Raw genomic sequence first — 24,056 nt, 5'->3', positions numbered from 1 at the left:
TTAGGCTTCTTTAATTTGGGGGCAAAATAGAAGGTATAACGTGCCTACAGAACAATGTAGTTACTATATTTTAGAATTAAGAAATTATAACACAAAAGGTTTGGTGTATGACGTTTTTTTCTATAAAACATAAAAACAATTTTTCTCAACAGTGATAGATAGTAGGTCCCATATTTTCACTACAGAGTCTCATGTTCAACATAAACCCAAATTATTCAACGCTATAGCTATATAAACTGTATTTTGGAAGTTAATGTAATTATGTATTATGTAAAAAACAGGTTCGGGGTTCCTCGAATAAAACCTACCTAATCCGTTCACCGAATGGCCGAACTGGTGAAAGCTCTGTTGAACTGCAGCCAAATTTTGTTGCTGCTGCGATTTTGTGGATTCGGATCCGCTCGAGTCACGACGTCTCACACCTGCACAAGCAATTATATAGTTTCCAACTTAATTCACTCATGATTAAATACTAAAAGAAAGACAATGAAAGACACACACAAACATATGTGTTTAATAACATCTCTGATCTAGCCCCTCGGAAGCTGCTTTATGACCAACGATTACGGCTTCCGTATCAATAGTACACCGAAAAGCCATCGCAGACTCGCCGAATCTGTCGATCTATGATGCAAGCAGAGCAAGCCAGAAAAACAACTGGCCTGCAGTGAGGTTCGAACTCACGACCTCCGGTCAAGCCGGGACCGTCGCTCTACCAACTGAGCTATGCAGGCTCAGAGAGGAGCGAGTCGAGAAACAACCATGCGCCAATACTTGCACATTTTGTTAGTACAAACAACTTCACACTGGGGGATCATCAGTCCGTATCAATCAATGAAAGATAAACACAAACATATGTGTTTAATAACATCTGTGATCTAGCCCCTCGGAAGTTGCTTTATGTAAAAGAAAAGACACATTCAACTATTATTAATATTGGGTTGGGATTCTTTGTTTCCTTGAAGCTATAACAGGTTTAAAAGTTGAACAGAATACGAAAGAGCTTGCAAGTTAAGATAGCAGCTATATTGTTATAGACGGTAGTTCGCAGCAACAAGTGACTTGAAAATATTTCCTTGTAATTCAAAGAACATCCTGCGCAAAATATAATTAATGAGGCGGGTTGTTGTCCGAAATAATGTTTGATGTTTATGATTGTTTCAGCGTGTAAGTTTTAACAGCAAGCGTGAGTATAATTAAGTATTGTAACATTTTACAAAAACAACAAAATTGAAGATAAAAAGGAGAATTTTAAGTACAAGACAGAGAAAAGTTTAAGTTTCTAATACGCTTCGCTATAGTTCACCGACTAACGAAAGCTCAGGCTACTATACATTATTGCCTGGGCATTTTTGCCTATCTCAATTAGCTCCTTATTATGCTGCCGATCTAATATTTCACTGCTTTGTAATTCTTATATGTCTGTTAAGCCTACAAATGTTTGTCAGCAATCAGAGATCAGCCTTTTTGAACTATGTGCCACACAAACACGATTTCAAGATCAGAGACTTTATGGAGAAACGTCGGATTAAACGTAGAGATTTAACAAAACAGGGTGTAACAGAATTGCGACAAGCAATTGGTTTCCACTAAGAAGAACAAGAATGCGGATAATCCGATTTTTTGCTGTCCGCGTGTATTAGACGTGTTCATTAAAAGTCTGCGGTTAGAACGAAACCTATTTGCCGTCAATCGAACGCGTATTCTTTTCCATTATGTGTGGTGTGATAATGCTTATTAAAGTATGAAGAAAGTCATAGAAAACATATATATAAAATACTATTTTTTAGTTTAAAATATTATTATAAAATGTTTGCCATGAGTATTAAATAAACTTCGAAATTTGTAGATAAAAATACTGGAGCAATTTTGAGGACAATCGTAGGCTAGACAGTATTATAAACTAAACTTTGATCAAACACTTTTATGACAACAAAAGTGACCAACATCTTATTACAGCTAATTTGTGTTGTTCCATACTAAATAAACAGTAGTTAGTCGTAATGTTTACACGCTCTTGCGTTATAATATATGGGTGATTTTAACGGGCAAGTCCTGTGTAACAAAGGCGACACTGTATTTGGTGACGGTAGTGCTAGAAAACGCTATGTGAAACAGTACAAGCAGCTAAATGATGATTTTTTTACCCTTTAAAGCTTGTTCGCTATGTCCATGTCCATCCTGATCAAGGGAATTCCCCCTAGTTGTCGAAGTTGCCTGCTCTTTATTCTGTTGTTGTTGCTGTTGTTGTTGTTGTTGTTGTTGTTCTTCCTCCGATATTTTAACTGCTAATTCAGATGAATTAGGAAAAAATAGCTGACTTTTTACGGTGGCCGTTAACCAATTTATGCGACATTTGGTTAAGTTCTAGGCGTGTGTGTTGCTGGCCGCATTTTTTGAGGTAAAACATAAATATATAAACATAATATTTATTACGCACTCTTTATATGTGCTGTATTCGTAAAATTCAGTCCTAAGATGGTTTTATTATGCAATTGAATTATTAATGGGTCAGAATTTCTCAGTACGACTTCGTATTGTCTTTTAGAGGACGCTCTTAGGAGTTTCGATTAATTGACGCTCCTTGTCAATCAGTAGTCACTATCACATTCGAACCACTGATACTTTCTAAACAACAAAGCCATAACGTTCAAAGCAGTTGTAATATTAAAAAGCCATTAGAGTACCATTGTTTTCCTAACACTTGTTTAATCTGCTAATTAGAGTTTGAAATACAGTTAGTGGGACGTAACGAATTAGAAGCGTTACACACCTAGAGGAGTACCGACACTAGGTGGCCTCAGATCGTTCGCTATTGCTCCGCGGCGCCCACTACCGACACATTTCTGCTGTTGAGCTTGATCTTCGTCATTTTCTGTAAGTAAAATATTATAATTTAAATACAAAAGACGTTAACAACAAAAGCAAGTGTTCCAGAGTGCTATTGTGCGTTTGGAAGGTAAAATTTACTTTTGGAAGGTAAAATTTACCATTTATTTCTTTATAGCTAAATTTATTTCAAAAGTGGTGCATCTGTTGGCTTACAATTTAATGTTAGTTTGCCCAGGTCTGATGTAGTGCTTAGTTCAGCATTGGTTAAAACGAGAACAAAATCATTTTTTGCTATAAACAATAGGAAAAATTCCGCCTTCCCTATTTAGTACTTGAGCAAGCGTCTCAACCAACCAAAATGAAGCCATACAAAATCAGGCACAAACACCACGACCAAATGCCTTTAGGCGTTTTATAGCTGGCAATTGCATGTTCGGCAACTATAACCTAAAAACTAATATCATTGTTTGCCTGTCGTCGCCTAGGAGTGCCTTGTTATGAATTCCGGCTTCAATGACCCTTGACTTTGGGGTGCCCGTAGCACGCGCGGATTAGGGGTTGATGTCCATGTTTGGCGAGTTTACCCCGCAGTCCCACTGGGGTTGGTGTCGACACGGGAGGGGCTGACGGACTGGGGCAAGTGGGTCTCGGGTTTGATAAATGGGGTACGCTTGAGATTGCGAATGTTTTTTGGGGTTAGAAAAACACAGTTGGTCCTAGAGTTAATTGCCTTTAGTCACAGATGCGTCTAGTTCATTCGCAATTCGCATATATATATTGTTTATGTCATAAGCATTATACTGGAAAAAATTCCACTTCAGAAAATATTCTCTCACGACTAAAAGACAGCTTCGTAATGTAACTTATCAGTTCAACGCCAATTTTGAATTTAGGTTATAAAATATTTAAAAATGCCTTTAAAAAATCAATAATTTCTAAGAAAGATAAAGTGGCACACCATTAAATGTGCCACTCGCCGAGTTGATCGAACAAACGCCTAAGATAAATTCCAGAAAGGGCAACGGTTTCAAATGACCCTCCCTTCAACCGTAAGACCAGTGACAGATATCTATGACAAGGGGGTACCGCTAATCGCCCGTAACCCGACGGCCTCGTCTCTCAAAAAAAGCGGTCTTGCCAGAACGCACAGAAATGCAAGGACAAAACCTCTTAGCGACTTTCAAGGGATGGTCGTTGGCTTTCTATTCAGCGGGGGCGGCGCGCTTACGTAAACTACCTCGATAGTGCGTGCCAACCTTGTAAACATACTCCAGAGGTGTCCGGCCCAGTGAGGCGCACCAAAGAAGGCGTGGGTATTTCGCAGGCTGGATGATGAAATTCTAAAACTTAACCTACGTGCGATTGTAACAAACGAAACATTACATTCCTTTGCAAAAACTGACTCCGACCAATGTGTTTTCTGTCGAAATGCCCCTAAAACTTTATCGCATATATTTTATAATTGTCATCATATATTAAAATCTATTGGAAAGAAATTTACAAACTTTTAATTTCCTTGCAAAACGACCCTGTTTGGAACTGGTGTTGACAATCATTTGTTCAATTGCTTACCGTTAAGTGCGCGATTCGTTATATACCGTTGTAACTTGTATGCAACATATTACCGACGCTTTTTAAGTTTATTTCTATGATCAAGGCTATAAACAATCGGAGTATATCTGTGCTTTAAAATCTCGCAATTCATAAAGTAGAGTGGGCTGGACTTTAGCCCAACCTGTCGCTTTTTGATAGGTGCTATTTTATATGCTCGTCCATTTTCCGTTTGTTGTTTCAGCGTAATAAAAAAATGGATGGTTGAAATTCGACTTGGTGCGAATTTCGTAAAGCAAATGCCTGTTGCCTCTCAGAAGATTAAGGGCTATAAAATGCGCCACGTCAGCGTGACGTTGCATGTATTACTTTCTGATTACATATGGGATAATTTTAAAATTGCTAAGGGTGGTTAAGGAAATATTTTATCTGGGTTCTGGAATTTATCCTTGAGAACAGTGATGTCAGGAAAGTCTGAAGGAAGCCATGGATTCAAACCGAATTGTTGTATTTCAAGTAAAAGTGTGGATTTTTTGTTTCGCGAAATAAATACGCAAAAAAAGCTTGTTTGTCATCAGTAATGCGTGCAAAGCTTAACACGGCGCCGTTTCGAAAAAAATGGGGTTAATCTAACAAACGCCAAAGATAATTGCTTGGTAACCTCTGGCTTTAAAAAGAAGTGCGTCGACAAAACGCTCGTTGGAAAAAATCTCAAAGGGGAGCCTTGTTTCCAAGATAGGCTCGCGCAGACTCGGGTTGCAAAAGGCCTATGTCAACAAATCGGTTTAAAAATGCAATCCGAAACTAATGCGTAATTGCACCAAGGCCTGTTTTCGGCCGCAATGGCTCCTGACCTTTCGCCAGTTATTTTACCTGGCAGCGCCGAGCCTATGTTTGTTTTGGCTATATAACTATACAAGGGGTGCTGAACCTAGAGCCCGCTTGACTCTCCATTGTGACCCACAACACAATATTGTGAAAAAGTATACAGCGTTTTACATATTAGACGTAAATGTATAAATACTCCTTTGAGTTGATTTCTGCATTATTGGCGATTTTCTTAAAATCTGCACTTTTTAATAGTAAAACTAGGCCAAACATCCTTACGTCGCATATGTACCACTTGTATATATTTGTAGCTTAAAACTCGGCAAATTCATGCAGCTCACATTGTAGGTTGGCACCCAACAATAGGTTTCTATTCCACCGCTGTACTACACGATATACTAAAAGGTTTGTGTTCGCTGGACCGGAAATTTCGAAAGGCGTTGAACTAGTAGAACTGGGGCCGAATCAAGACAGCATGTCAAGCAAAACAATCATTATCGGCTATTCTGCCTGCAATCAAACGATTACAGCGCATTTCAACTCTGTTTAAAAATACATTTAAGACGTCAATGTGGGGTCTAATTGTGTGTTACTTATTGCTACTCTGTGGTAGGAGAGCAAGGCACAGAATTCATTTGCCGGGCAACATGAATGCTGTATTTTAGTTCGACTAAAAATGACCGATTTAAAAAAAATACTCCTAAAAAGCTTTACTAAGTAAGTCAGCAAATTTGGCAAACAAATAAGCTACATGAGGTTACCTAAATTCAATGGCCAAGTAGTTGTGTGATTAAAACCGAGTAGGATTTTCGTATCCTTTATTAAACTTCACATTTTATGAAATATACTCAACATAATGGCTCGTGTATTGTAGATTGTAGTACATGAAAATTGATTTTCTTCGCCAAGCCAAATTTGTATTCCCATTCTAAAAGGGAATTGTCGTTTTAAACCTATTTCGCCTTGAACAACTTTATGTCTGAATGCGAGGGCAAAGGGAGCAATGTAAACTCGCAAAGTTTGGTTTTCTTGGAGGAAATGCTATAGCCGCAATAAGGTGTCGGGTTCGCCCCAGGACACTTAACCCGCGGGGGCGAAATGCGTTTTCTTCACGACCCAGAAAACCATCGGCGACGCAGCTCAACGGATATCGGGGCTAAGGTACTTAATTGGTGCTACGGATTTAGCTGGGCCGTATCGCTTATCGCTTTTCATCGATAACGCATAGTTAATTAAATCGTTGTAAAGACAAATTTGTATTTCGGGGTAAGTGCAGCACTTACGGGCGTCACAGATTTTAATCACCCTCATTTTACCTATAAACATCACTTTATAATAAAACAATAGAAAATTTGCGTGAAAGACTCCTCTGAAATTTAAAACAATTTTAACATATACTTTTTCCAGTAGCAGCATCTTAAGCTGTAAATGAAATTACAGCCTGAAATATATCAAATTAGACATTTGGTACAGTTACCCATGGTTCAAGAACAAATGGTTAACGTGTAGCGTAAACCGTCACAGCGTGTGAAATAGCCAAACAGGCGTCTGCCAGCTACAGTATGAGATCAAGACCAATCAAAACTACCAGAGTAGGTAGCAAACCCATACCTCCGTAGGTTTACAACAAGACGTAACACATGGCACAGTTTTTGGGTTTAACGAAGTTTGCGGAAATAACAGACATGGACCCAGTAAAAGCCACTGTTGCAGAAAACTGATAATCGTTTAGGGCGGTTATTAATTGGTGCATTTATTAGCTCTTATCGCAATCAAATAGCATTTTTCCGTTTTGAACACAAAACCGGATACTCTAGAATGGCATTTTATCTTTGACGAAAAAACAAGATTGCGCTATTGAGCTACTGATGCGGCTTGTGTTTCCGTCCTATTCGAGTTATTATCTCCCACCCGAAACGTGGCTAAGTTGAGGTTCAGGAAAGCGTTAGTCAACAACAACCGCCAAGAGATCGTCAAGGGACGTTAGAGCTGGGCGAACAACAGAAGTTGGCAAGCGTTCGGGCCGGCGAGCGGAGGAATGTTCATGTCTAATTTGCGGATGCGAGCGAATTTGCCAGGACTAACCGACACACACACGAGTGAGGCTTGCAGCGCGCTCAGCACCCTGGACCCGAAGTGAGTCAGTCGTCGGAATCAAAGCGCGAACGGCGGCGAGGAAAACGAGGGAAGTCGACAAACTCTGGTCGGCACTCGGAGCGGGACACGCTTGATCAAATTACAACTCGCAAGCGCTGACAGGTCCCCGAGCAATTTTCTCATGATGAGCGATTCCGCTAAGGTTGGGGGGGGGGCGTTTGTGCGTGTGTGTGTGTGTGTGTTGTGTGTGTGTGTGTGTGTGTGTGTGTGTGTGTATGTGTGCGTGCGTTTGTGTGTGTGTGTGTGTGTGTGTGTGCATGTGCGTTGTTGCGCTCGTGTGTTTTCTGCGTAAGTAGCTGTAACCGACAAGAAGGGATGAAGTTGTTGTGTAGGAAGCCTTGCACAAACTGGTGGGTTAAATTTAATTTAAATGCAGTGTGTTGGTTTTGAAAAAAGATTAAGGGTTAAAAAGAGTAATTCAAAAGATAAATGCGTTGCGAAGCATTAATATAGTACGCGTATTTTTATAATAATAATTTCTCAATATTTTCCAATACAACTATTAGCCTACTCAACGCTTGCATAACAAAATCGAACTGTTAAATTTATCATTTTGCAAAGAAACGAAAGCAAGGTAATGCTTCTTCCCCACTTCTCCTGTAAGACGCGCGATTTCGTCATTTAAACTTTGCCATTCACTAGTTTCCGACTAGAAATAGACGAAGCTCTCGCGAAAAGCGGCAACGGGCGCAGTATGTCCGGCACGCAGCGAGCAAGAAAGCAATAGTAAGCATCGACATCAGCACACCAATCAATCGCGGCGCTGTCAACGCTCGAAAGCGCGCTTGGCGATCGCCTTATCGGCATGGCGACTCGAAAAGCGACGGGAAGGAGCCGCCCAGAACGGCACTCGGGTCTGGTTACAGGCCTCCCAGCATTTATGTGACGTGACGAAAGGGCGCTGACCACCAAATGGCCAATTGGTCAGCGGGGTCAGCCGCATCTGCCCAGCCTGCGACGGCTCACGAAGCAAACAAGCCAGGCCGTTGATGGGTGAACGAAAGGGGGGAAAGGAGATTCCAGGCGGTCGCCCGGGGACGGAGATAAGCCAGAGGAAAACCGAAGGGAAATGTGCGAGCCGAGCATAGTCGAAGGCCAGTTTACGCTGTATTTACAAAAAACGAAACGACCTCTAATAAATAGAAATCGCTCTTCTGGTGTAAACGAAATATAATCCGACGTTTCATCAGCAGATACCAGCTGATCTCATCAGGGTTATTAATTAAACGACCTCAGTTAGGCCATTTGTAAGCACTCATTCCAAATTTATATTTTCGAAGTAAATTTTTTTTCAATTTTTGAATCAAGTAAACTAACCGTAGCACTCTCCTGCGCATTTTTTAACGTAGAATAAAGTAACCAAAAACAGAGCACCGTCGGCAAGAAATTCGGAGGTTAATTTAAGTAGCAAGCCGGCAATAGAAAAAGAAGCGAGCACGTCATGAATTATTCACACGGTAGCGGGGAACAATCGACAACGGCTCCTCCCCGCCATTAAACAACAGGCGCCCGTTATACTTTCCCACAGGTTACACCGAACGCGCACAACGCACACTGACAATCGCTTTCCGGCTGTAAACTTGCCGAAGACGCCGGATCATCGACCTAGCTTAACTAAGCCAAGAGCCGATCGGCGAAGAAATAAATTATCATCGCCGCCAGTGTCGAATTCGCCAAGGCCGACACACAATCGCTCCGGGCTTAGGGCGGCCCCCACAAATCGCGTCACGCCGCTTCGGAGATCAATGCCCAATGGGGCCTGGGGCTGTGGGTTCATGCGCGATTGCGGGCCCCGGCCACGGGTGTTTTTCTCCGAATCGCTTTGCTGCGCTCTAAGGGGGCTGTGCGGCGAGGTGCGACGGCTGAATGAAGAACAGCACGCGACAAAGTATAGTGCTGCTGCTGCTGCTGCTGCTGCTGATATTGCTAAAATTTGTTTTTTTGTTGGCTTATGTTACAACAATGAAGCACCTTCTAGTGTTGTCCTGGTAAACTAATAATTTTTCATAATTTTTAAGTCAAGCCTTAAGAGCCAATTTCACACCAAATTCGAACAATTCTCAACTTTTGATTAGATCGAATTAAGTTCAAATTAAGACGATGTCTTAATTATGTTTTTTGGGGTATTCTACTGAAAAATGTTCTGTTTTCATGCACAATTTCTATTTGAGTGCTGTGGTGCTTATAGGGTGATTTACTACGAAATTTGTTAATTGTTATTTTAGGCGCCCTAAATCCAACTCACGTTTCCTAAATAAGAATACTGAACATTTTTTTTACTAAAAGGTACGGTTCGAGATTCAGCCTTTCAATGTAGCAAGTCGTTTTAGGTTCGCTGGCCTAATTTGTTTTTGTTATTAACTAATGGGAACTTAAAAAAAAAACATGTTGCCCTGCATTACGAATTGTCTGGTAAACCGACTGTAGTACGCCAATCCGTTGTTTAACGAAGAACACAGCTAATTCTACTTTCCCCTCCTTCCAAGCAATGCATACAACATAAGTACAACATAAGTACGTGTGCATGGTTTAAACTATTTAACAAGATTGTTTTTTGAAACCGCGTGGTCAACAAAAAAATGTCAATGAATAACTTGGCACGAACAAACGACGACCCGACTACACATCAACTGCTGGTAGTTAGTTTTCAACAATCCCTTCGGATTTGTCGCGAGCAAATCGCCATTAATGAATTCCAACTTTTTAAGCGCATCGACGGCGCAATGTAATCGCTCGGTCGTTAAGAGAGGGCTACTTTGTTTTCGCGGCTCATAACAACAGGTCGGACCCGGCCGAAACTTCGCGAAGACGGACTTGACGAAGAAACGCGACCGCATTGTGCGCCACAAAAAAGCGCTTTTCGGCCATCGCGAAACACCACGGGTGCCTCGGGCGAATCAAGTACATTTAACCTGCACCGTTAAGCGTTTTGCCTGGGCGTACGCGAACTGCGCGACAGCTACTTGGTGCAATAAGTCAACGATCAAGAGAGTGGGCGGTTTTATAAATTGACATATCAGATGCCTTGTGACTGAAACTGGCTGACCTGAATTAATTTTACCCTTGTATAATTTTCACGCGCATAGTCGTGTATAAAACGTTAAGTAATAACAAGGCACCTAATTGCACTAAGAGCCTCGATTCGTAAATGGTAGGTAAATTGGTCTTTGTTAGAAATTTATAAAGGAAATAATAAAAAAGTGATACCTTTCACGGCTGAATACCAAAAATGTAAATTTAGCCACTCAACTGTTCAAACGCTGTAAAGGCCATTAACGGCTATTGTGTTACTAATGTGCTGTTTTTTATTAATTAACGTTATTATTTTAACAGAAAAAAATACAATATGTTTTAGAATTAACAAAACAAAAAATAATGAGGCGGCGCTCTAGGTTTTTTTCAAATACGGGTGGCCTTGACATCTAACAAAATCAGAGAAGCGATAAGTTGGAAAATCTAATCACTCGTCTGCGGAAATTTATTTCTTGTCGCCGTTACAATGCAGATATCTCATTGCGGTTTATCATAATCTGTGACAGGGTGCGCCAAGCAATGAAAACAGATTCACCAAAACTTTTCCTTATTCAATTCGATTCCAACGTTTGGTTTCGACTCTTTCTGATCCAAGCAAGGTATGTTGGTTTCAAATCTCAAATAAAAAAACACACTACGCAGCGGAAAACCGCCTTAAGAATCCAGGTTTGTCTGATAATGCAACATTAAAACTTAAAAGCACTATTTTTAAAAGCGATGTTTGGTGAATAAAGTTATCGACAAACTAAGGTATAAATGCTTCCCTAAAGCTAAAACGCCTTCATTGGGTCAGCACGGATACCAAACTGATTTCTTAAGAGTATGTCACTGTTAGCTGGTGTATGATATCTTGCTAAAAATATTACTTTATATCCCTATTTGAATGATTAGTTTGCAATGAACGTTAATCATATATTCCAAAGCGAAATAAAAAGGCGTATTAACTGCCAAAATGAATTTCACTTGCTAGATTTCATTGGTAACATTTCTATGTAACTAAAAAAACTTGCATATAAAATGGCTTAATTATTCAAAATGCCATATATCTCTGAAGTGTTCAAGTACAACCTTTCAACAATTGTGTCAGAATTTCTGATCGCATGTGCAAATTTCAAAGATAGCGAAAAACAGTTATCTGGCATGGCCTGTGCAAACGCCTTGCAAAAGGTAGGTTAGCAGATAGCATCTTATCTCAATCCCCTACATCCCTGTTTTGAATTCGAAACTCTATTCCATCAGCTGTTATGAATTCGAACTCTATTACGTTATTTATGTTAATTTGAACATCACGTTCCACTTAACTTTGTGTTTAACAAAAATACACCTAAAGTATTTTACAAAGTAAGATGGAAACAACTTTTAATTGTACAATAGCAAATAGTACATTTTTTGTAAAGTTAACTGCGAATAAAAGTTTAAGTTTATTAAAAGCCTATATATACTAATTTCTTGGAAAAGATTTGATGTTATTGTTTATCTAAAAAGTAATTTAGGAAAATAAATAAGATCAAAATACAATCGTAGCCCTAAAAAATCCGAAAATGAGGGAATTTCCAAGTTTAAATCTCTTAGTAATTGGTCAGTGATTGCGCTAAGTGTGCCTCTTCAAAACTCTGGTTCTCGACAACGAGCCACAAAACTATGTTAAGTTTAAGTTGTCACTTGTCACCTGACAGGCCGGCGGCATCGCAGCGTAACTCCCAAATTAAATCTGTCAGCTCTTCGGTTCCGCCATCCGAGGGACGCATTATGACGTCATAGAACCTTTGTGTTCTTCTCGTTTGTCCATTTCGAACAAACCACGCGTCTTTCAAAGTGCGACTCCCAAAAAGGGAATTGATTAAAGTAAAGCTTGTTTTGCTGTTATCCTGTATAAGTTATAATTTCCAATGTCCGCAGAGCACAAGTTTGTTTCGTTTACTACTTCCTATGATCCTGTGTACCGTGTACATAAAAAGAAATTTACGAAAACAACGACAAAACTTGTTTTTTTGTAAGCATAACTCTGTAAGTCAAGTCAGTGTGAATGCATTTGTTCAAAATTTACAAGCAGAAGCGGCAATACACCCAACAACTGTATTTATATATTAAAACCAAATATCGACCTATTGCAATATGGTTTCAAACAGCTTGGAATAAAAAAGCACGCAAGTCAGCAAATCGCTTCTTTTTAAAGAATTTCTAAATAGTTTTTAATATAACACTTCGAGTTGTTTTTCGCTTTCTCGTACCCTTTGGCTGTTTATTATTTTAGGAATCTCATTCTTCCTTAGCAACAACACGACAAAAATCCGCCACAAAACCACACCCCTTCGTTACCAAGGTGTTATCAGCACACAAATCCCTTTTTACTGCCCGCTCAACTTCAACAAGAGATTACAAACTTCGGGTCAACAGCAACAAGGCGACCTTTCCTCAAAATTACCGGTCACCTGAAAACGCCTGCTAAAAAGCTGGACAGCCGAGGCTTGTTCAATCGGATTAAGTCGACGGTATGCGAGCGTTCGTTAGTCCGCTAGGCCGTCGCGCTTTTGCTTGTGTATGCCACAACAGGCTAATCATCTCCGCGCGGCCACTGTGTCGAAATTCGGGCCGGATATGGGCCGGGCAAGGCGCGACAATATTTGCGTCTTGCGGTTTGATCCCGAAAGCGGCAAATTAGCTTACTCTTCTAAAAACAGGAGGAGGAAAATTTGGGCAGAGAAAACGGGCGAAAGACGAAATAGCCCGATAAAGATGCGGTAGGCCGCGCGTTTTAATCCGATTTCTTTCTTTTAGGTAATGAAGCAAACATCCTATGTAACACCGACTGCTAAAATAGCCAACTGACCGAGATAGCTGAAACTTCAAATCCTTAAATGTATTTCCCCTAAATAACAGGCTGTTTAAAACTAATAATATATAAATATTTAATGTTGTATTTTGCCTAAGTTGTGCATCAAAACAACTCATAAAGTCATCCAGCTTTGCCTTGAATATCTTGCTTTGCCGCCGCCTAAATATCCACTTTAGTTCTAGTCGGATCGGCATCCGAACGGTATTTTGTATTTAAGCGTTTTTTTGACAGCGATTGTATAAAGGACTGAAATGAGCGCATGCCACAGATTTAACAAGTACAACAACGTGTTATGGGTCATTCCGGCGCGATCGTGTTCTCCAAGATCGAACCGCAAACACTCTACAATCAAAACAAGCTGCACCGCTTAACAATGAGACTCATCACGTTGTGATCTTGATAAATAGGATGCTGGTTCCCTGTAAACTTCGCTTGCTTCTGATTATGAAAAACATAGTGCATGGTTTGTCCGTGAAATAAATTTCACGTGCCAATTTTTCATCGATTTTAGGACAACCGGCCACCTAAAGTCTTAAAACAGAGGGGCTTACAAAAGTAGGCTGACAGCTAGGAACTCACAAGCAACGCTAAACCTCGATATTTGCTCGTTATAATTGTCGAGAGCGCTGAGGCAAGACGGTATGAGCCCTAAAGGCAAAATTCCGCTCGCAACTTCTGGCATCTTGCAGCAAAACAGTAAACGCCAACAAGAATTCCGGGTTTACTTCTGAACAGCTGCACCACTGATTTCGTCAACCCGTTCCACAAAGCAGCATCGTTCTACTGGCTGATTGCCGAGGCGGTCTAATTAAAATTTCGTCAAAATTAGCCAGCGCATACTTTCGGCCTAATTGCGGTTTTACACACTGCTGCAGAAAATGTATCTTCGGTTGGGCCTATTAGCAAAATTACTCTAATGAAACCTTTATAAAATTAAGTACTTCCAAGTCTGGCGAAATTTAGTGACTAGTCTGGTCAATTATGATGTTTTTATATTTATTTCAGGATAAAAGAAAAAGTATCAAATGTTTACTGCCACTTTTAGTGCTGCGGTAATTCAAAACTGACATAAAAACTTAAATCACGCAAGATATTAGGGCTACGTTTTTTTACAACAAGAAGCAATTTGTAAAAAAGTTGTGCCATCATCGCGTTTTCGGATACTTATACATTTCTTTAGACATCTGCGAATGTTATATATTTATTTTGCCTAGTCTGATGTTATACTATACAAAACAATATTAAATAATTATGCTATACTGATTTTTTTTAAATAACATAAAAACTAACCCTTCCGATTTGAAATAGGCTGACATTCATTTTTACGAGAACTTACATGACAAAGGCAACAGTCATAAAAGCAAGCCGTAAACGAATCCCAGTTGGCTTTTTCAACTTCCGCGTGTACAGGGTTTAAAAGTTCAAGGCAACAAACCAAGCTAAATGCTGCTTTTCTTCAATCTGCCAGCTCTGACAGGCATTCGGACGACAGATTCACACCTAACTCCCAGCAAAACCGAGTCAAAGCACGGCGTTAAAATCTCAACGGGACTTTTAGCGAACGAGCAATTTCGGGCAAATAACTCCCAGATCTAGTTCGCGCAGTCGCCGAGAGCAGTTTAGACACATTTTCCAAGTTTCGGGCGGGGTTAGGCGAGGGACAAGCGGCCGAGAGTCAGTTTGTGAGAAGAAAACACCAGTAGACATGGCGGAATCGTTGCGCCACAGGAAATTAACGAGATAAAACGCGTGAATCGTTCCGCCGACGGCCCCCGCCGTATCTAATTGCGCATGAGTCAGGCGATTGCGTAGAAACTCGGGAACTCGGTTGACCACAGGGCACAGCAAATGCATGTAAATCGGGGTGTCGCCGCTTTCCACAATCCGTCTTTTACATAGCATTTTCACGTAGGCTAACTCAGTGCTTCTTAAACTTTTTTAGTTTTGTTCACCCCTAGCATCTATCTCCGGATTTTAATTAACCCTTCTCTCATAATATGATAAAACTATCTCGTGTATATATAACAGCACACCCGGAATATCCGTCCTGCCCGCAAGCTATCATCCATTTCTGACGGTTCACCCTTATTGGCTAGCCATGGCCATATTATGCAAAGCGAAAAAACAAGTTTGTCAAAGCAGATGCTGAGCCTAATGGATACCATGGGGGGAAATGTCTTCGTATTGAAACATCACCCGAAAATACTTAACAAGCACGCTAATATAACTTTAAACGGGATAGTACCAGTTACCGTTCATTAAGTAACCAAAGCCACTCATTGAGGTCATACAGTCATAGTGTAAGGCAAAGCGACCTTATTTCTCGAAAATGCTCCTTCTTATGTAATCGTAACAATAACATTTAAACTCAATTTAAAATTATCCGGCACAATCTTGCGCGGAATGTTCGTCTAAATATCTTTTTTTTAAGTTTGGCTAACAAGGAAGTTATAAGTCGTCTGCAAAAGGTTTGTTTTGAATTTATCCTATTACCTGTTAATATTTATATTAGCAAGTGGAACTCTATCTCTTAGATTTTTAGAAAATATGAATCATTTGACAGCTTGTATAGTGTGTACGAGTTCTGGTTGAATATGAGTTTGCCTTTAACTCAGTTTGTTTTGGTGGAGTCCTTTTACATTTCAAGGAAGATTTAATACGCTTAAAACCCCCTGGAGCAAATAGTGTGGAACAGCGTAAAGCAATGACGCCAAAACGGTGACTTCTGATTTATTTAAATGTACTAACTGTATATAACAGTGTTACACGGTAAACCGTAAAATCTTTCCAAAATCCTTCTTTGAACGGCAAAGTGCACTTGGCCTTTCCCGAACCAACAAACAAACGAGCGTTATGAGTACAAGCGAAAACCGGGCAGCTGCAAACAACGGGTAACTGTGCCTGGGTCGACAAGCTCACGACAACAATTCGCATTAACTCGGCGTACTAAAAAGCTTGCTGTCAGTGCGCAATTACGATTTCTAAGCGGCCGGCTGCAAAGGGCCAGCATCGTAATAGGATTAACTGCTGGCTCTGTTTACCGGCTACGGCCTAAGCCATTTTCTTCGGCCAAATCGTGCCGTCGGGTCGCGCCGCAGGACTAAAAGCCGCACGTAGAGATCTCGGTTAAGACTTGTGGTGCGACTTGGCCAATTCCTGTGAGGCTTTGGGATTGTGAAGCCAGCTGTACAACTGCTTTGCTTGTCGGAAACGTCAGCTAAACTCGCAAAATTGGCCTGCGCCGTGCGCTCTGCTATAGGCTTAGATTTATAGGCGCATTGGATTCGTTGAAACGTTTGATCCGGTTGTATCACATTCCAATATGCAAAACACCTCCTTATTTTTCCAAGGTGTTGGCTAGGTTGACATAATAGCAAACAAAACAGCGGCCCGCGATATTACTACTAATATATATGAATAAGCTTTTTGGAATCCCATTCCGCTTTATGTGACATAACGTGTTGCTAACAAACAAATCCGAAAAACACTGGGCAGTTTTTACCACAAACGCTGTTGCAGATTAGATTTTATGCCTGCCTGTACTGCTGAGTCCTAAAAATAAAACTGCCAAAAAGAAATCCTTAAAATATACCTGCCACAATCTGGAACAATCTAGGCGCATCAATCAAAAAACGCCTGCTTTATGCCGAGCTGTCTGTCGCGGCAAAGTTAAGCCAAATCCTGGATACTTTGCCATTGGTTAATGCTCTCTGTTCCTTGAGGCCATTTATTTTCGTTAAAAAGTGTCGGCGAAAAACATCTGGCCTTCTCCCGACGCCTTTTCGTCGTAAACGACTTCGTGTTTCTCTTTCTACGGCACAGCCTGGTAAAGCACGACAAACGCAAACCGCCTCAAACGACACTAGCCCAGTCTGTTCGTTCAGGCACGGCGAAAATTTCCACATAAATGGCAAGAAGTGATACAGTGTGGTTGGGCTCAAGGCGAGGCGGCGGCGGCGGCAGCTCTGCTGGTGCTGTGGTGCTGTGGTGCGACGTGGGTGGGCGGCGATTTTCGAACGTACACAACAGCATTCAATCATGATTGTGACATCACAGCGCGACCGGTGGAAGCCGGCCGTTTCACCTGTTTTCTTCGAGCGGCGAGTGATAGGGGTACGTCATGCGCGGGTAAGACGCTGGGGAGGGGGTATAAGGAGATTTTCGTTGGCGCCTCGGGGTAATTAGGGGTCAGGCGAAGTTCAGGCGTTGTTTCACGGGGGAGTTTGCGGGGAGGAATGCGTCTATTCGGGCTCATTACACTATCTCGTTGTTTAGAGCGGTCTTCAGTAATTGTAGGACCGAGTGCATTTAAATTCAATACGCGGTGTTGCCTGGGTTTATAAATAGATTTTACAATCCCATCGAGTTTCCAAATCGTTTCGAGACCTGTGAAACGGAACAGTTGATAAACTACTTCGGGGGTCAACGCTCACAATAAACGTCTAATGCTTGTCTGAACCTAACATAAACCATTTGCAGAAGGAATATTAACTATTAAGAATAATATTTGCTCATAAAAAAATTCAAATCTGTTTGTTATCTATTTGTTTTCAATATAATCTTTTAGAGTTCATCTTGAAAAACTTGCAGAAAAATAAGTAACGCCACAACCTTACTGCAATTACATCTTTCTGCAGCGACACAAAACTATAAACCAACTATATGTGCAGAAAATATTAGTTTCGAAGAAAGTACTTGAATACGCCTGTCTGCTCAAAATTAGTGTTGACTGAAAATCTATATAATAATTCCAAAACTACGCATTGCTTGATTTATTTTAACCTTTTCTGCCATATTGTCTTACGAATAAAGATCACTTTTCGGTCAGCTTTGGCAATTTTAGGACGACTATTATCTTACTGACTGCCGCCGCCATTTCGACTGTAGCGCCCATCACTCCAGTCGTTTTTCCAGTTCAGCGAAGATCCGCAATTCTAAACGTTCGAAAGTCAGCGAAAAAAACTCGAACTTGCTGTTGTGCCTGGAAACAACCCATCCCGTGCCTCGCGTTATTTCAGCTAACCGGCGGCGGGCAATTAGGGAGCAGGCCGAATCAAGGTTTCGCGCATTAACCGAAAAATCTTCGCGGATTTAACGCATGGAAGCTCCGACCGATGTGACGCAGTGGACTCGACAGATTCCATAAAACGTAGACCGGCTGCAGTTGTTTTTTACTTGGTATTGCCGGTCACGCGTGTTGCACTTACCCTTGTCTCAAAGTCTTTTAATTATGTGTAAACGACTTGACTTGGCTAAACTTTAAAAATTGAAAATTCGGTTGGCACAATTTTTGTTAGTAGAAAAAAATAAGCTTGGTATGTGTTTCCGCAACAAAATCTTGCCCTCCAACAGAACACATAACGGCGACGATAAAAGTTCTAAAATTACAAAAAAATTACAAGCGGTGTGCTGTAGAAAAAAAACCTCTTCTTTTTTTAACCTAAATCACTCAGACCAATATTCGAAGTGGACTTCTTGCTATGTTCGTTAAATTTTAGTGGTCTGTGGCTATTGTACGGAATATTCTACACGTTTGCTCGCTATACGTTTTTGGTGTCGTATAAAACCAAAAAAATTCTTAGATATTAACTCATATTAACTTGACATGAGATATTTTCCAAAGACAAGACTTAGAGTTCAGAATGACTTATTTTTAAAACTGTACATACTATACTGGCTTGGGATGCCTTCAATATTTGCCGAACTGAATACACCAGAAATATTTCACAGAAAAAGTATATTTAAAAGCCTCACACAGGAAAAAGTCTAATTTGGACAAATATAATACTTTGGTCTAGTAAACGAATTTATTTGAGCCCATTATAGGTAAACACGCCCGAATTAATTTTGGCGTCGTTGCGTCTTCGGTGATTTGCCGGGGATCAGCACAAGCAACATTAATTCAACACTTGGCGTGTGTGCTCGTGGCTTGGACAACAATAGCGCTCATCGAATTAGAATCAGATTTACGACATGTATTCGTGCGATATCGGAACAACAATGGCCTTAATCCGCCAAACCCAAAACGCGCATAAACAACGAAATATTAAAAAAGAAAGTTCTCCCGAGTTTTGTCTCGCTAGGTGGCGCCGTGGTGCCCCGTAGAACAGGCCATTTTATTTTTTTCGACAGAAACGAGTTGTGAGCGCTGAGCAACATCTGAAGTGTAGTGCCTCCAATATGCAGCACAAAAAGTACAGCAATATCCACCAATTTTCACACTTTTGACAATACGAAATACAAACGTTAACGAATGTGTAAGAACAGTAACTGTTGCTTAAACGCCAAACCTTGAGCAATTTGCAATTTACGTTTGGTTATCTTTTGAAAATCCATATCTTTAATAAAAAATAACGATCGAAGAGGATCAATTCAAGTTTACTCTCTATGCCTACCCGTAGCTTATGATATGACAAACATATTTGGATCCACTTCGTGATGCTTTGCAACGAAGACAAACCGGATAACGAAAAATGCCCCAGTTGGCAGCGTGAGCATAACGTCGACGAGCGAAACAAAACATCGTAAATGAGACGGCGGTACCGAAATAGAAGCGTGAAATTAGCTGCACAGCGCAGCTGCGTACTTGTTTGTTGCAAGAGGCGGTTTCGTCCAAGCGGCTGGTTATGTTTAAGGTCACATTAACGGACCTGTCTGTAAACGCTGTATATACACAAACTTTGGTCTACTTGGCAGAAAATGAAATAAAACCAGGGAGGGTTTTATTTGGGGGGAGGGGGGTTGGGGGCGTTAAAGGCGGATAACTTATAAAAAGCAGACCAATAGGATTTTTAAGGATTTGTTTATTCGATCTTCGCCAGAGTATAAAGCGCAGATAAAAACGCCATTAGTATTTTAAGTACTCAATTGGTAATAAATGGTGTCTTTAAAATTAATTATTTTTACAGCACGTTGACAGTTAATGAGGGAATTCAACTTTCCAATTAAGACTATGTAAAAATTTACAACAAACAAACTCATTCTAGTTTCTCTTCAGCAGTTTCCAGTGTGATGTAATAGTACCTTTCCTAGAACACAAACAACCGAAATGTTTAAACTCTTTCATTAAAAAAAAACAATCGCGTATCTTCCAAACCACGGTTGACCGATAGGACATGGGGTAGCACTTTACCCATTTTAACATATTCGGCTGCCCGCCTTCCCCACCGTTTAATCAAACCCTAGTGACAATAGTGTCCCTGCGATAACAACGCGGCACCGTTTCACAGCACGTTTGGGGTTTCGCATCTTGCGCGAGGAATTTGGTCTTGGTCACCTTCTATGTTCGTCTTAGGGACACAAACAACAAGCTCGACCCGGGTGCGGGACTTAAGACCAGGTAATACCTCGGGACGTAACCAAACAGCACCTGGAGCCGGTTTACGGTGAAAACAGGATTGTGGCTTGCCCGCCGACGCGCCGCCTTACTTCTTCGTTGGCGAATGATAGACGAGAGATCGTTAGCTGTATTAAGCGGCCAATCTAAACAGCATACGTCGAGGAGCCGTCGGATCAATCCGAATTGTGATTTTCATTGTGACGCAACAGTCGCGCATTTTTCAAACACGCGACGTGGATTTTGCTGTGTAATTAGAGGTCGGCATTTGACGGCCATGTATCCCGCAAGTGGAATTTTCTAACGAAAAACTGATCTAAAGGACTCTAAATAACCAACCAATGCGTCTTCCAAGGTTGAAAATTTAAATTTAAACCCAGTGTTTAATTAAATGTACACAAAATGTTAGACTGGTCGGTGCTTTTTGTATTCTTTATTATCGTTTATTTTTTCCTGTGAAATGTTACTTTAACACATAGTACTCGGCCAACCCAGGATAACCTCTTGTGATCCCCGGGCCGGGAACCGCTTATTTAAAGGAAAGTATTTCTCAGTGTTACGGTAATAATATATGACATTTGGATGACAGAACAAAGCGCGAAGTTCTCTAATCTCCTTAATCGACGCAAAATAAGCCTCAGACGGAGAATTGAACGTGACGATTTGAGAACCGCAATACGCGTAATTTCAGTTTGCGTTACAAGTGAGCCACGGGCTCGGCTTTAAGTTTCAAGCGCAAAATTAACAGTCGCCTTTTAAAAAAAGAGGCGTGGTAGCGATTTGGCTGACCGCCAGGGAAACTTTGTGCGGTTTCTGAGAGGTTAGTTGCATCACACCACTGACCATCATACGTATCGCCAGGTGCCAAAGCGGCCGGTAATTCCCTTCCTTTTTTGACACATTTCCTCTTATGATTGCCTATCGGATACATACTTGGATTCCGTCACTGAATAATTATTATTAAGTAAAGCAAAGCATTTTTTATTTCAGTTTTTTTAAATAACTTTTTTCAATTTAAAAACAAGAGTACTAACGTGTTTCAACACAACTTTTCTTAAACCCTTTACATTTATAAGGGTAAGTCAGTATGTCGAGCTGTCTGAACTTTTGCTGGTCAGACGCCAAAAGTCAAAACATAAACCTTACAATTATTTTATATTATCAAAAAAGGCAGTTTAAATAAAACATGATACGAAAAGTTTTTTAAGTTAATTTCAAACTGAGATTGTCGGCTGACACTACTTGATGTTTTTTAATTAAAAAATGTGTGTTAAGCATTTCTACCATCTTGGATAATTCTGTACACACTTTTGGCTCATTTTGACAGATGCTGCACCACTGCAGACCAGAGACACAAGGACTGTACATTGAAGGCTGGTTAGCTTTAACTTTTGCCTTAAAAAATAAAAACTGCAACATTTTTCAGGTCTGAACTGTGTTTATGAGACGTTTACGTACCTCCTCTCTGCTGAGGTTTATTTTCGTTTACATAAACAATGACCTACCAAATGACGTCGTGCTGGTTGCGGCAGCCGTCTCTGTGTGTGACGTTGCGCGACTGGTCAGTCGCAACTGGTGACGCAAGAAGGCGGGCGGGTGACGCCGTGATGACGTGGCACTGCTTACGTCAGGGTTGGTATCCGAATTGGAAGAGCTTCAAAATGCCATATAGATTCAGTAGGTAAAATCGATAAGAACGTTTTAAAAATAAAAAAAATATAAAACCCCTTAAAAAAATATTAATTCGGCGTTAAACAAAATAACACGTAAAACGAGGTAATATAATTTAACCAATTTATAACAATTTAAAACAAAACGAGGTTAAAAAAATGTATGCTGGTTACTCGACAGACTACATTATATTCAAAAAGCTTTAACCTAGTCTCCTTGCATAAAATGCGTCAAAAACACAAATGCCTCCCAAACTGTTAGTTTAACTTTAGCTCTTACATTGCGAAATGAAATATCCTGACTAATTCACCAAAAACTTATAATTTTTTACGATTCATAAACGGTTTCTAAACTTTAAAAAAACGTTGTCTCTAATTTTGTTGTCGATTTTTAAAAGTCATAAGCGGTTGAACCAAAATCTTTAAATAAACAAACGCTTTTTATATATGGGTGCAAAATGTATCAAAAACATAGCACAATCGAAAAAGTTCGTCTTGAAAAGGTGCATTGGACAAAACCTACTTGGAAAAATAATCCTCCTCGTGGCTGGTTGTCGACGTCACTAAATCCTCGTCGTCACGTGACTCGCTGGCAGGGGCGACGCAATCGGCGTTCGAAATATTTCGCGCCGGCTTTTCGACGTCGTTTTCCGGCGGAATGAATGTGCTTTTCCCGATGTCGTATTCGCTGCTGACTGAAACCTGGTTATCGCGCAAGTTGCCTTTGTTGTTGCTGGTTAGGTGGCTTTGATGTAGTGCATAGGCGGCCGGGCGGTTTTCCATGTCATTACCCAGGCCTGTATCATCACAAACGCACAGACCTAAATTGGAGTTATACCTAGAAGCGCATGCAAAAGACCTAACAAAATGGAAACACAATAATTAATAACATGCCAATTAGGCATTCGCGCAGTAAATTTATCGGTAGTTTGAATTTTGCAAATCCTGTATAACATTTTTAACGAGAAACAACTTGAATCTTTTTTTACAAAATAATGTCACCTGGCACGTTACAAATAAATAGCGTTAATAGTTACTTGCAAATAAAAACAGTCTGGTCGTCGTTTGACGGGTTATACGACTGTTTGAAGTTTTAAACGACTTCATGGCAAATTGTATAGGCTACCTAATCGAAGTTCAATATAAATGGCCAGATGGTCATTAATTAGCTGGCTGGTCAGTCTAGAGACCTAATGATAGCGTAAAAACTTTGACAAACAATCATTTTATATTTATCTCGTGCTGTATTAGTTTGGATAATAAGTTTTACCTAAATGCCATGCCGTTTGTTGCGCACAACTGTAGGACAACGTTATCGGCGCGATAAGTATGAGTCACGATGGCTCATCGGAGATTATCGGGAAGAGGCCTTTGCCAGCCGGATAAGTAAAAGCCACGGGATCGTAGCGATCCCAGGAATTTAGCAGGTATAAAAGATGGCCCGCTAAAGCCTGACAATTGCCAGACCACATTTTTTTGGAAAGCGTAGCTGTTGTAACTTGTGCGCAGCCTGTTTGGCACTTCTCGCGATTTTGCTGCGCGCATATAGGACGCTCGGAAACAGAAGTAAACTCTTAACCCGTTTAACCGCGGGCCGAGCCAGTCTCGAAAGTCTCTCTACACGTGATCTTGTTTCAAAGGCGCCCCTGTCAGCTTCGGTTAATTATATACGGCTCGGCTTTGACAAGCGTTAGTCTCGCATCGGCGACCCAGGTTAAAATGCTAAATTTGCCAAGCTTTCGCGAGGAGCCCGTGACAGCGCAAAGCGCCGGGGTTGCCCTCCGAAACGCTGCTTCTGCGTTTTGCAGCGCAA

The 24,056-nt window shown here is 40.7% G+C and overlaps 1 protein-coding gene across 3 annotated transcripts in view; it reads right to left on the bottom strand.

The window, feature by feature from the left end:
- The window catches only part of LOC146145347 (zinc finger protein GLI2-like), a 45,094-nt gene extending 21,997 nt beyond the window's left edge, over nucleotides 1–23,097 (bottom strand). For 2 of the 3 annotated variants that reach the window (XM_083389539.1, XM_083389540.1), the window contains exons 1-5: nucleotides 22,767–23,097; nucleotides 22,079–22,227; nucleotides 2,774–2,875; nucleotides 2,148–2,285; nucleotides 309–422 (exon numbers count right to left, since the gene is read on the bottom strand). In XM_083389539.1, coding sequence (XP_083245665.1) covers nucleotides 309–422; nucleotides 2,148–2,285; nucleotides 2,774–2,875; nucleotides 22,079–22,227; nucleotides 22,767–23,026 — 763 coding nt within the window. In that variant the 5' untranslated portion in view covers nucleotides 23,027–23,097. Of the gene's footprint in view, nucleotides 1–308; nucleotides 423–2,147; nucleotides 2,286–2,773; nucleotides 2,876–12,070; nucleotides 12,246–22,078; nucleotides 22,228–22,766 lie in introns of those variants that run through there. The other variant, XM_083389541.1, reaches the window with a different exon arrangement.
- Nucleotides 23,098–24,056: the final 959 nt, after the last annotated feature.

This window comes from Ascidiella aspersa, chromosome 5, assembly GCF_963924565.1.
Source record: "Ascidiella aspersa chromosome 5, kaAscAspe10.2, whole genome shotgun sequence".
NCBI lineage: Eukaryota > Metazoa > Chordata > Ascidiacea > Phlebobranchia > Ascidiidae > Ascidiella > Ascidiella aspersa.
This window is presented reverse-complemented; position numbering and strand designations above follow the sequence as displayed.